The following is a 12,337-nucleotide window of genomic DNA, read 5'->3' as shown; positions in this document are numbered from 1 at the left end:
TTCATCGCCCTCTGTGATTATCGACGTTTCTAGCATCGAGTTATTAGCTTGAGTTATTCGAGTAATTTATTATCTGCCTCTAGGTGCGCTAAATTTTAATTTATTAGTTCAATTTAATTTGATTTCATGTTAGATATTTTTAATATATATATTTTAATTTAATGTATGAGTTGAAAATTCGTGGATTGGAGGCACAAATTTCGAAAACTTAAGATTTTTTTTGAATTTAGTTTTGAATAGCTAAATTGATCGCTTATAAATTAGATTTGCATCTGAATAGTGAATTTGATAGTTTATTCTGATTTTATCGGAATAATTCACGATTACGAAATATGAAGGAAAATTTCGTATGACTTAATTATATTTGAATTTTTAAGTTAATATAAGAGACCACATATTTTAAGCTTTGGCCGGGGTCTCCTTTTCTTTAAGACCGCCCCTGCGTACCATACCAAAAATTACGGTACAAAAAAATTTCATACCGATACCATACCAAAAATTTCAGTATACCGAATTTTACGGTATACCAAGATTGGTATCGATAAATACCATTTTATACCAAAAAAACCTTATATTTTTTAAAATTTATAAATTTATTGTTTAAAAATATTATATATTTTAAAAATTTTATATAATATTTCGGTATATCGGTATAGCATTGCGATATATATAGAAATTTTCAAATTTCATACCGTTATCGTACCGAAAAATTCGTCATCGTATCGTACCAAAATCGTTGGCATACCGTTAATTCAGTATTTTTCTGTACGATAACTTTGGTATACAAAAAATTCGATATTCATCCCACCCTTATTAGGTTTGATCGGATATTCGTCTTACAAAATTGATACAAGAAACAGACACATAAGTTTTTTCGATTTGTGTGTTTGGTTTACATAAAATTATAAAGTAGTTAGTTTCGTGATCTCGATGTTTTCTTGTTTGTTTTTTGTTTTCATTTTCTTCAATCATTTTGCAATATTTAATTCATTAATTGAGCTTGTAGAGGTTTTTTTAAGGAGCTTGTAAAGTTTTTTGTAAAATGCTTAAAATATACCACAAATCATAGAATCAGAGTAATTGTCGCATTTAGTTCGATCCTTTTTTTATAAAAAAAAAATAATAAATTCTAATCACCTCACCTCCACATAATTTTGCTCAACGATTTTTTTTCAAAGAATATTTACACAATAAAAATACTTCCAATAAAAGCACCTTTTTATATTATTTATTTAGTTATTTTATTTAACAAATCGAAACCAACAAGTTATTCGAAATAAATAGACCATCGATATAATATTTTATTTTCCTATTTATGTTTATTCATTTATAATTTCGATATCTATGCTGCTAATTTTAGCTTTTATTTGTTTTTTATAGTAATTTTAGTTTTTTTTTTCGTGAAATTGATTTATTATAGTATCAAAATGGGTTAACGTTGTATTGAAGTGTATAGTGTCAAATCAATCAACTTTTTAACGAAGATGAACTAAAATGACAAAAAAATCGAAAGATACATTTAACGACTAATATTTGCAAAACAAGAAAGGGGTAAACTCGTAATTTCAGGAATGGCGGACTTCCCTTGAAGCATCATCATCATCATAAATACATACATACATTCGTAATCATCCAATCTGTTCAAACGGAAACAGAAGAGAACAAGAAAACACAAACCAACAAAAAAAACCAAAAAATAAAAAATAAAATAAAATAGTACCATACATATAATAGCAGCGCCTGAAATCCAGAAAATATACGAGTTTCTTCGTTTGATTCTCTGGTTCCCTTCGGAGGAATCAGAGGATCACCCACCAGTCTCTTCCCACCTTCCCAGAATCCTGTTATTGTTCTTAGGCTTGCATATATACACATTTTTCGTGCATATATATGCGCAGATATCGCGTATAACACGTCCTTCGAGCATTATTCAAATGGGTTTTTGAACAAAAGGGAATCCCCACAAAAAGGTTGGATTTTTTTTGTTTGTGTATTTTTTGGGAGTTTCGAGAAAATGGGGATGGCAGAAAGAGAAGGTATGATGCGGGGGTGGCTTTATCTGATTCGTTTCAACCGTTTTGGGCTGCAATATTCACGTAAAAGATACTTCATTCTTCAAGATAACTGCCTCAAGAGCTTCAAATCTATTCCTTCTTCAGATAAAGAGGTGCATTTTGTTTTGTTTTGTTTTTTTGTTTTTTAATTTCACGATTTCATTGGAAACATGCAAATGTTATAAATATAGATGTGTTTGTTGTTTGTGTGTGTGTGTGTGTGTGTGTTTTATTTCTTTATTTTTTAAATGCTATCTCGTATCCTGTGTTTCTGTCTGGAACATGCATGTATGATGCAAGCATATATCATAGGTAGACCAAGAATTGAGCATGAATTCCATTTATTCTATGATGTATCCCTTTGTGTGATAATGCCTATAAAATGATTTGGCTTTTTTCTCGATCGTGATTCGTGATAGTTGAGATAAAATTTCATTGTTTTGTATTATCTCTTTGTGTTTCCTGTGTTGGCATGTTGTGATAGCATGATCTTGTTGTGTATGATTTGTCCTTATTTTATTTTTTGATCTAATGATTGACATAAAATCCAAGCTACTTTCAATCTGTTGGAGTTAACTTTTTTAATATATAATTTTATTTTTGTGTTATAAAATATCTCAAGTTCCTTGTTTTAATAATTGGTTTGGTGTTATAAGGATAGGTACAATGGTTGCTGCCTTACTCTTCCTATCTTTGATTACCAAATAAGTATAAAGGAATCAATTAGATAATATTCTCGAAATATTTATCAGAAAGTTGGATATTCACAACGGACCACTTATTTGATATTAATTTCAACTGAAAGCATATCCAAAGAGAGTTGATATTGATTATCTTGTGTTGTCCCTTGATTTACATTTGGGCGAACAAATAAAATTTGTTATCTGCCAGCATTTCGTTAAGATATCCATTTTGACCATGTTTAATTATATGAAGATTTTAAGGATTGTCAAATGCAGACAGCAAATTCCATTGAGGGAAAAAAAATAAAAGAGTTTCCATATGAGGCTTCAGAGTTATATATTCAGATCTTCCACTTGCTATATGGGGAAATAGCGAGGATTTCTTTTAGCGAGCGAGTATAATTTCAATGAGAAGTACTTGAGAGTAAAACAAAAATGGAGGGGCAAAATTTATCTTTTAAAAAATTGAACAAGCTAATCACTCATTTTTTCAGTGTGCTTCTCTTTTTTGACTCGCTCCCTTGTTGTAGGTTCCATTCCTGGCCACTTAGTCAACCATGCATCCTCTCTTAGTTCATTTTCGGTCCTTAAAGAAATATTGGTGTCATGCAACAAGTGTATTGAGAAAAAAAAATTGTGGATATTATTGCTAAGAGTTTATATTATCTTATTTTGCCAATCTTGATCCTTTGCTTTGTATGAATTGACCATTCTTGTACCAGGAACCGGTGAGAAGTGCAATAATAGACTCCTGCATACGTGTTACAGACAATGGAAGAGAGAGTCATCATATGAAAGTAAAATTAATTTTGGATGAGTTGGTTATAGCAAGCAAAGAGCTAAATTTGTATTACCTTTTATACTTATATGATCTATCTTGTTATGTGCAGGTATTTTTTATTTTCACCCTCTACAATACTTCTAATCATAACGATCAGCTTAAGGTGAGCTATCCATTCTTGATTTTTTTGACTCTAAGAAGAAGACAAGTTCGGATAGTAATGGCAAATGACATTCACATTCTAAATATTAATAGCTAGGGGCAACCAGTTCAGAAGAAGCTGCTAGGTGGATTCGTTCTTTGCAGGACACTGCTTTTGACCCTGTGACAAACTCAAATTGTTCAAAAAGGAGATGGCAGCCTTTCAGGTGAGAATTCTCTAATTAAGATCCTATAGCTTGAAAATCTTCAATTAGGGAATTTTTGTGACTAATTTTGCCCATGTATCTTGCCATTATCCTTGCACAATCTTGTTTTATCTTTGGCTTAACAGCTTGAGTGTTACAAAGAGAATGGCAAATAAAAGGTCTGTCGACTGGACTTCAGCATCTTCTGAACATGTAAATGCCATGACTTCAGATGTAATTGGTCCTTCACCATGGAAAATATTTGGCTGTAATGATGGTAATTACTCAAACGTTTGGTTTTTTAATTGTCTTCTTTTGCAAAAGATGTTTTCTTATATTGCGTCTTTAGGATTGCGTCTCTTCAAAGAAGCGAAGGACAGAGACTCGAATGGAAAGGTAGATTCCTTTTACTCATCTACGGTCGACTCTTTAGAGTTCATGACATGATTCCATCCCTTTGCCTTTATTTGAATTGTTATATGCAGCATTGGGACGATCACCCTGCCATAATGGCAGTTGGTGTAATTGATGGAACTTCGGAAGTCGTTTTCCGTACACTTATGTCTCTTGGTACTTCAAAATCTGAGTAAGGCTCCCACAATTTTTTAAATTTTCAGGAAAATTCCACACTAATGGAAATATAATGTCTGTTATAGACATTCTTACAAAATTAATGAGATTGAAGGCGACTAGGATTTACCTAGCATCCTCTATTTCTCGGTCTAATGAAATGTAGGCTTATTTTCTTGAGCTTTACTTATTAAATGCTTTTGCAGATGGGATTTCTGTTTCTACAGGGGAAGTGTGATTGAGCATCTTGATGGTCATACAGATATAATACACATACAACTATATAATCATTGGTTACCATGGTCGGTCTTGTAACTTACAAGAATACATTTTAAAATATAATGCTATTGTTAATCATATTTCCTTTTTCAGGGCAATGAAGCGAAGAGATTTGCTGCTACGCCGTTATTGGAGAAGGGAAGATGATGGCACATATGGTACTTCTAACACATAAACTGATTTTATGAAGTTGATAACTGTTAAAGCTGTAATTAAAGTTAAAAGGGTTGTACCTACTATTTTATCATTCTGTGTCCACATCCTTGTATCGTGTCAAGTTTATGTTATTAAAGATACGAACTTGATAAAAAGTTAAAAGCTACAGCTAAAGTTAATAGGTTTGTTACTAATTATTTTTCATTTTCATTTTCGTTTTCATTTTCGTGTTCAATGTTCATGTTCTTGTATTGAGTCGAGTTTATGTTAATAGATATGAACTTAATAATTCTATTGTTTTTGTTGCAGTGATTCTTTACCACTCTGTGATCCACAGAAAGTGCCCACCACAAGACGGATATATTCGAGCTTGCGTTAAAAGTAATGTATGCCTTGATTTAGATTTGATGCAAAATATGGAACGTGTGTTATCTAAAATTGATAGACTGAGAACGACATTAATGGATATCAAATCTTTGTGTGTACTGATTATTTCGGTGTTTTTGTATTTTGTAACTGAGCAGGCGGTGGATATGTGATAACTCCCACAAAACAAGGTAAAAATTGTGTCATAAAGCACATGCTCGCTGTCGATTGGAGATTTTGGAAATCCCGTTTCAGGAAAGCATCTTCAAGATCAATAACTATTCGCATGCTTGGAAGGGTCGCAGGTGAAGTGCACATCTTACATACATTTAAACAATACTTCTGATTCTAATTGGATTTTCTTAAAGGCAAGGGTTGTTTTCTCACGATGCAGCCTTAAGAGAGATGTTCAGAGCTAAGGTAGGGAGTACTACCAACGAGTTTTTATTGGGAGAGCTCGCAATGGAGGCTGGGATTCCTCGGAGTGAGAAGGAAGAGATCAAAACTGAAGTAAACCTTAAAATGGTGGAGAAGATAACAGACGACGAGGGACTGAAACGTCTTTCTGAAGCTTCTAGTCTTAAGGGACTGAATGATGCTGCTGATGAATTTTTCGATGTTCCCGAACCGTTTGATGATGAGACATCAGACAATGGGTGGACTTCTGATACAACCCCAGAATTTTGTTACGTGGTATTTTATACACTTGTTCCTCATCTTGTGCTCAAATTTTTCAGTGGTGAAATATATTTGTGACATGTTCTTTCAACCTGAAATGATCAGGACATCTACCAGCCAAAATTGTCCTCTGCTGCTAATTTTGTGAAAAAATTGCATGATCTTGCTGGTTAGTCCATTTAGAAACAACTTACATAACAAATTTATGTGAAGTAAAAAAAAATATAGAAATGACTCGAAATACATAATGTTAGCAGTTCAGAAAAAGGGCTATGTCGACTTGCAAGAACTGTCTTGGGGAGAAAATGTCTCATGCTGTTATGGAGCCACACTTCCAAAAGATTCATGCTTCAACATGCCCTGTAGTTGGGCAGCTGCTGATCCTTCATCCTTCCTCATCCGTGGTGATAATTACCTCGAAGACCGTCAAAAGGTCACATCTATTTACTTTGTCCATATTACTTGGATCATGAAAATAGATGTATTTATATCATTTCATTACACATGATCATTATTGATATCTCCTGGAAATTGCTTTATTTTGTTAGATTAAGGCGAAGGGCACATTGATGCAAATGGTTGCTGCAGATTGGCTAAGATCCGACAAGCGTGAAGACGATCTTGCTGGTCGTCCTGGAGGCATTGTTCAGGTATCAGTTATATTTTTTAATCTTTTAATCTCGACTCCTTGAACTTCTGAATTGTTGATACTTGCAACTCAAGCTTTATAAAAACAACAATCTAATTTTAGCACGAATGGTTCATAGAAAGGTGCCGTAACATCCAATCTTATCTTATCTTAATTAACAAATATGCAGAAATATGCAGACAGGGGTGGTCCAGAATTCTTTTTTGTCATGAACATACAGGTAAATCTTGCTTCTTTTCTTTTATACTTCCCGTGTTCCTGATGATCTCAAATTTAAAGTATACGTGTTACATCTGCAACTAAATCAGGTTCCTGGTACAACAATGTACAATCTGGCGTTATATTACATGTTAAAAACTCCCCTACATGAAACGCCTTTGTTGGAGCGTTTTGTCAATGGAGATGATGCTTTTAGGAACTCAAGATTCAAGCTTATACCATACATTTCGAAGGTAATTTTGTAGCGATACCTCTCTCTCTCTCTCTCTCTCTCTCTCCCCCTTCAATATTATACATTTTTCACCTTTAGCCTTTATAGTCAAATATTTTGTATCCTCTCCCTGTAAAACTTTTTTTGCCTGATACAAAATAGGACAGGCTTATACGTTTGCCGTGATTCTGCAGGGATCTTGGATTGTAAAACAGAGTGTTGGTAAGAAATCTTGTTTGCTGGGGCAAGCGCTTGAAGTGAATTATTATAGAGGAAAAAACTACTTGGAGGTATCATATACTAAATTAGGATGAGCCTTTTTGTTTTCTTGAAGTAAAAGCATCCATATGTTTAAATGAAATGTTTAAAACTTTCAGCTGGATATCAATGTTGGCTCATCGACAGTGGCAAGAGGAGTCATTAGCCTCGTTCTTGGTTACTTGAACAATCTTGTGATAGAAATGGCATTTTTGATACAGGTATTTAGCAGTACTGACAAAACTACAATAAACATGTTAATACTTGGTGCTTACTAGGTTTATGTTAGGAAACAACATAGGTCTCCAGTGTCTTGCTAGCCTCTCAACACAGGAGTGATCAAACTGTGATTATTATGACTATGACTTATTTATGTTTGATACGACATCACTAAATGTCTTACGGTTAATATTATTTACGTAGTCGTACCCAGATAGAACCAATGCACACACCCCTCTTTCTCCTTACCCCCCATACGTTTTGTAAACCTTTGAAAAAGTATGATATCACTTACCGTTTTCCTGGAGTGAATCTCCGGTGTTGCCCCATTCATTTTATATGAATTTAAAGCAGTTTCTGGTAAAATCGGATGAAGGGATTTTGCATGATGTTATCACGCAAACATGTGATGGTGCATCTTATCCTTTTTGTGAAGATTCTGTGGTTGACTCTCGGTTTATATTGTTTAATGGTATTTGTTTTGGACTTGACAGGGTAATACACAAGAAGAGTTGCCGGAAGTCCTCCTTGGAACGTGCCGACTGAATCATCTAGATGCAGCAAAGTCGGTTTCGACTGACTCTATACGTATCATCTAGTCGAGCTACGTAAAATAACTCTTTAAGCATGAACGTGGATGAAGGAAGAGAGAACCTCCAACTGATTCATATATACAAATGTATTGTATTTTAGTCTCATTAGTTTGAGGCATTGGAGGCATAGGTGGGGGCTATATTGTGTAGAGTTGAATTGATTCATTAAATTTTCATATTAATTCTTATTGCAACCACAAACATAGTGAAACTATTAAAAGAATATATTGTTTAATGGGTATACTACTCCACGTATAAATCATCTTATTTTTTCTGTCTCTCTTGGTATATGTAATTTGTTAATACCTGTTATATGTTGAAATGAATGCAAAGAAGAATTAGTGAGATTTGATGGCTATGTTTTAAATTCATCAAAGAGTTGAAGAGAAAAATAATATTATTACATAACATCTTCTGAAATTTCACGAGATAATCTCAGAAAACTCTACGCTAAATCCGAAAAAAAAAAACTCTGTATATTTATACGAGATGATCGACCGATCACCTTACTTGAAAACAAAAAAAAGTACTTACAGATCCCATTTTGTTTTCAAATTACCGATCATGTCATACAAAAAATGCACCGAAAAAACTCCGGGTGCAACATAAAGTAGGTAAGCAAGTATGGTAATAGCTAAGCCAATAGAGTATATAACTCCCATATCTTATCGAAGAAGACTTCAACATTACTACTGACTGCAGTGAAAAGCAACAAAGTCCTTGCAAATTGCAATGAAGTAAGAATCATAACCCCACCAACCATAGAACCTTTTTCATTAATTACTTGCCAAATTTCAAACTTTATCCTCTCTGTATACAATAAATCAATAGACAGAATCACAGGTAGACACATATATACACCCAAAATGTAACTCTAGAGCTTCAGAGAAAGTGACAGTAGTAATGGAGGAATAGTGGCATAGAGGTTTCGGTTCTTTTTTATTTTTTGGGGGGGTCCCTTTTCTGCATTTTAGAGTGCTGTGTTTCTTGTTTCAGACCGACCCTTTTGGCTTTCTTGGGAATTGTGGAGTTGACAAAGGATTCTGCACATTTTCTTGGGCATTTTGTGGGGTTTGAGCACAGGTTTGGCCCTGCATTTGTCTCTATTTTATTTTTAAAAAAATATATGAGGCGCATTGAAAAAGTTTATTTACCACACTTTAAAAGCTCTAAAATTTGGGATATGATTGGCTTTTGATGATCAAAATTGTCAATTTTTGGGGCCTTTCTTCCACTGCTTGCGCTTTCTTTGGCCCCCCATTTTGCCGTCTGAGTAGAAGAACGTTGAGAAATTGGTAAATGCGTGAATCTTTTTGCTCTATTCTCAGTGAATTGTTTTAAAGTTTAAATCTTTATTAACATACGTTATTTTCGAAATGAGTGAAAAAGAATTCACCATTCAAACTAAAAAAATGTCATTTTTTTGTCAGTTTCTTTCCTCTGGGCTGTGAGTTACCTTTCTTGCTAAATGATAATTGTCGTATTTAGCTTAATTATCACTTGAATTTTGCTCTGATTTACCATTTTGTGTATAAATTACTTTAAAATCTTCCTGGCTACGTTCATTGTTCATGTGCTAACTTACCATCTCCATCCCATTCTCTTGCAGGAAATTAGTCTTTTACAGGTAAGAATTTTCCCAAGATTTTGATTTTTGCCAGAATCCCACCAAATAACGATAGTAATAATTCAAGATTTGTTCCATAATTCTGCATTTTGGCATTAATTTCACTTTCTTGTTTGTTTTTTTGCTGAAAAGTAACATTTTTTTACTGTGTGTTCACGTTTACGTCAGGGACTCAGATGGACTGTATTTCATCTCATTTTCCCAACTTTTTATGCTTCAGAATATGTGAAAATTTTGCATATTATTCTAAGAGTCATCAGTTGTATATCTGGCTATTATGGACAAGAATCCAAATTTGCTTTAAGCATAAAGCTTATCCCTTCTGCTAATATGCGCCTGGGACCCCATCTCCCCACAAGCTGGCAAGCATGATTTTAGCTAGCTCGTAGCGTCATCACACCACAGCAAAGTCCCCTTCATGGCCCCCCTAATACACATCATGCGCACACTAGCATCGAGCCCCATTGCAAAATTCTTGTGATCATTCCATGCATTCACTTGGCTCTCTGAATATATATTCACAGTGTGTATTTTTGGGTAAGCTGTATCCCAACTTCTTCTTATCTCCGTTCTTGTTTCTTCTCAGAAAAGTTCCGTCAGAATAGAATGCATGATGGAATCGAATTTCTTGGAGGAGATTGACTGCACAATTTTCTTTGAACAAATTGATGACTTGATCGAATTCCCACCCGAAAATGAGTCCGGTGGTGTGGATTTCGGAACTTCTTGTGATTCCAAGGATGTCCCAAGCATGTGGAACGGCGTTTTGCCGGAGAAAACCGACCATGGACCCGCCCCGCCTGACCTCTCGGAGGAGCTCTTAGTTCCTGTGAGTGTAGCATAGACCTTGTTACATGATTGCCTTTAGTTTTAATGAACCTTTAAATGTTATTTTGAAATGGCATAATGTGACACTCTAGTACAATCATGTGTTAATGGAGCGAACTTGAGTTATTACCATGTTAGTTTTACTTTTACTTGGTCCAAAGATAATCAATGTAGTTTAGATTAGCTGGTCCACTTGATACAACAAAATCTTACATGTGTGCTGAAATTTTGTGATGGAAAAACTGAGAAGTCCTTTCCGAAACACTACCTTAGTAGAGTTGACTAGCTAGTTCGCTACGTTTCGATTGTATTCGTCACCTTTCGGCTTGTAAGATGTTAATGAATTACATGTGTTTTTTTCGTGACTCTCCTCTGATTCTATCCCTTCTCAGTACGAAGACATTGTGCAACTTGAATGGCTTTCGACGTTTGTGGAGGAGTCGTTTTCTGGCGGAGGCGAGTCGACCATGGGAAAAGAGGTTTCTTGCATCAACACGGGGCCGTCACACAACCATTTCCAATCCCCTAGCCCAGTTTCAGTTCTGGATAGCAGCAGCTCTCTTACTGGGGAGGAAACTACACACCACGGTACACAACGAGCTCGAACCAAACGCCCGCGGCCCGTGGCTTCCAATGCAAGGGCCGCCATTCAACTCGTCTCCCCTGCATCCTCCTTCATGGAGCTGCCACCAATGGAAAAGGCCTTGAAACGTCCTGTTGGATTGGAACCGAACCGAAAAAGGAAAATCGAATCGACCTTGCCAGCAGGTGCACATCAGGGCCCTCCATCTGTACCAGTTAGGAAATGCTTGCATTGTGAAGTTACCAAGACTCCTCAATGGAGGGCTGGTCCCTTGGGTCCCAAAACGCTTTGCAATGCTTGTGGTGTTCGCCACAAGTCGGGTCGTCTCTTCCCTGAGTACCGACCGGCTGCTAGCCCCACGTTCCTTCTTTCTCTCCACTCGAATTCCCACAAGAAAGTGATGGAGATGAGAAGCAACATCGTCCCAAAACACATAGCAATTACGAAAACTACTGCTGCTGTTGTTGTTGCCCCGAAACTTGGGCTTGTTCCCGATTGTTCGCCCTAGCATGCCTAGGTTCAGTCGGCTCTACGTGCTCGTTTCGATCGATTTTCTTGGATTATTAGTGATTTCTTCAGTGATGTAATGGATATTTGAATGTTGTTTTAGGTGGTAGAAAGAGTGTAGGCAGTTGAGATTAGGAGTAGTGATGAAGTTTACCATTACTGTTTTTCCCTCCTATCTTTCTTGGAATTGATATTATTTATTGCAGTTGATGCTACTTGTAAGGATTCTTGAATGGTGATGAGTAACAGTCTATGCTTAGATAGTAGGATTAAACGGGGGATTTTGATCATCAGACCGCAACGTTCGATGAAACAAAAATGTGTAATTAATTAATGTCTTTATCTTGCACATGAGCGACTATGTTTTGTGATTTTCTACTTGAATTCAAAAGGTGCTTTATATTTCGTGATTTTTTATTTGAATTCGTATTCCCGAAACTACATCTCCATCGTCGAAATAATGGAATTGTGTTGTCATTTATTTGTTTGGAATTGTTGGTGCCAGATATATAGTAAAAGCTATTATTTAATTTTAAGAAGATATGTGGGAAATGTTACATGTTGCATATAAACTATTGTAATTTTCACGAATCCCTAGGGTACTTTTTATCAATTTTTTAAAAATGCAAAATAGTGCCTAGTATTATTTGCAATTATTATGTTGGATTTATGAAAAATATATACACATATCTGCAACACATGAAAGCATATTATCAAACCTATTATTAG

General features: G+C 35.2%; 2 protein-coding genes across 5 annotated transcripts; both read left to right on the top strand.

Moving 5' to 3' along the window:
- Positions 1 to 1,665: 1,665 nt before the first annotated feature.
- Positions 1,666 to 8,316, top strand: LOC140881101 (protein ENHANCED DISEASE RESISTANCE 2-like). 2 transcript variants are annotated; one of them, XM_073286131.1, is made up of 20 exons: positions 1,666 to 2,167; positions 3,460 to 3,534; positions 3,628 to 3,681; positions 3,774 to 3,886; positions 4,012 to 4,142; positions 4,215 to 4,261; positions 4,351 to 4,451; positions 4,642 to 4,737; positions 4,808 to 4,872; positions 5,180 to 5,251; positions 5,395 to 5,541; positions 5,631 to 5,929; positions 6,020 to 6,083; positions 6,172 to 6,347; positions 6,463 to 6,564; positions 6,733 to 6,783; positions 6,872 to 7,015; positions 7,188 to 7,283; positions 7,371 to 7,472; positions 7,965 to 8,316. In XM_073286131.1, the coding sequence occupies exons 1-20, from the start codon at positions 2,015 to 2,017 to the stop codon at positions 8,067 to 8,069; spliced, it is 2,193 nt and encodes a 730-aa protein (XP_073142232.1). In that variant the 5' UTR covers positions 1,666 to 2,014; the 3' UTR covers positions 8,070 to 8,316. The 2 variants fall into 2 exon arrangements, with proteins under 2 accessions (XP_073142232.1, XP_073142231.1); XM_073286130.1 differs by having other exon boundaries at positions 6,169 to 6,347.
- A 305-nt stretch (positions 8,317 to 8,621) lies between these two features.
- Positions 8,622 to 11,925, top strand: LOC140883241 (GATA transcription factor 8-like). Of its 3 annotated transcripts, XM_073289626.1 has the most exons (5): positions 8,623 to 8,800; positions 9,060 to 9,146; positions 9,673 to 9,690; positions 10,277 to 10,519; positions 10,911 to 11,925. In XM_073289626.1, the coding sequence occupies exons 4-5, from the start codon at positions 10,301 to 10,303 to the stop codon at positions 11,607 to 11,609; spliced, it is 918 nt and encodes a 305-aa protein (XP_073145727.1). In that variant the 5' UTR covers positions 8,623 to 8,800; positions 9,060 to 9,146; positions 9,673 to 9,690; positions 10,277 to 10,300; the 3' UTR covers positions 11,610 to 11,925. The 3 variants fall into 3 exon arrangements, with proteins under 3 accessions (XP_073145728.1, XP_073145727.1, XP_073145726.1); XM_073289625.1 differs by having other exon boundaries at positions 8,623 to 9,146; XM_073289627.1 differs by lacking the exon at positions 9,673 to 9,690 and having other exon boundaries at positions 8,622 to 9,146.
- Positions 11,926 to 12,337: the final 412 nt, after the last annotated feature.

Source organism: Henckelia pumila, chromosome 2, assembly GCF_033568475.1.
Source record: "Henckelia pumila isolate YLH828 chromosome 2, ASM3356847v2, whole genome shotgun sequence".
Lineage (NCBI taxonomy): Eukaryota > Viridiplantae > Streptophyta > Magnoliopsida > Lamiales > Gesneriaceae > Henckelia > Henckelia pumila.
The sequence above is the reverse complement of the archived record's forward strand: the minus strand, read 5'-3'. Positions and strand labels throughout refer to the sequence as shown.

Bases quoted from the DNA above. Each gene is read 5' to 3' on its own strand.
- LOC140881101 (XM_073286130.1), top strand. From the start codon at position 2,015: ATGGGGATGGCAGAAAGAGAAGGTATGATGCGGGGGTGGCTTTATCTG. The intron at 5,542-5,630 runs GTGAAGTGCACA...CTCACGATGCAG, and splicing joins CATGCTTGGAAGGGTCGCAG to CCTTAAGAGAGATGTTCAGA. The intron at 6,565-6,732 runs GTATCAGTTATA...ACAAATATGCAG, and splicing joins GTCCTGGAGGCATTGTTCAG to AAATATGCAGACAGGGGTGG.
- LOC140883241 (XM_073289627.1), top strand. From the start codon at position 10,301: ATGATGGAATCGAATTTCTTGGAGGAGATTGACTGCACAATTTTCTTT. The intron at 10,520-10,910 runs GTGAGTGTAGCA...ATCCCTTCTCAG, and splicing joins CGGAGGAGCTCTTAGTTCCT to TACGAAGACATTGTGCAACT.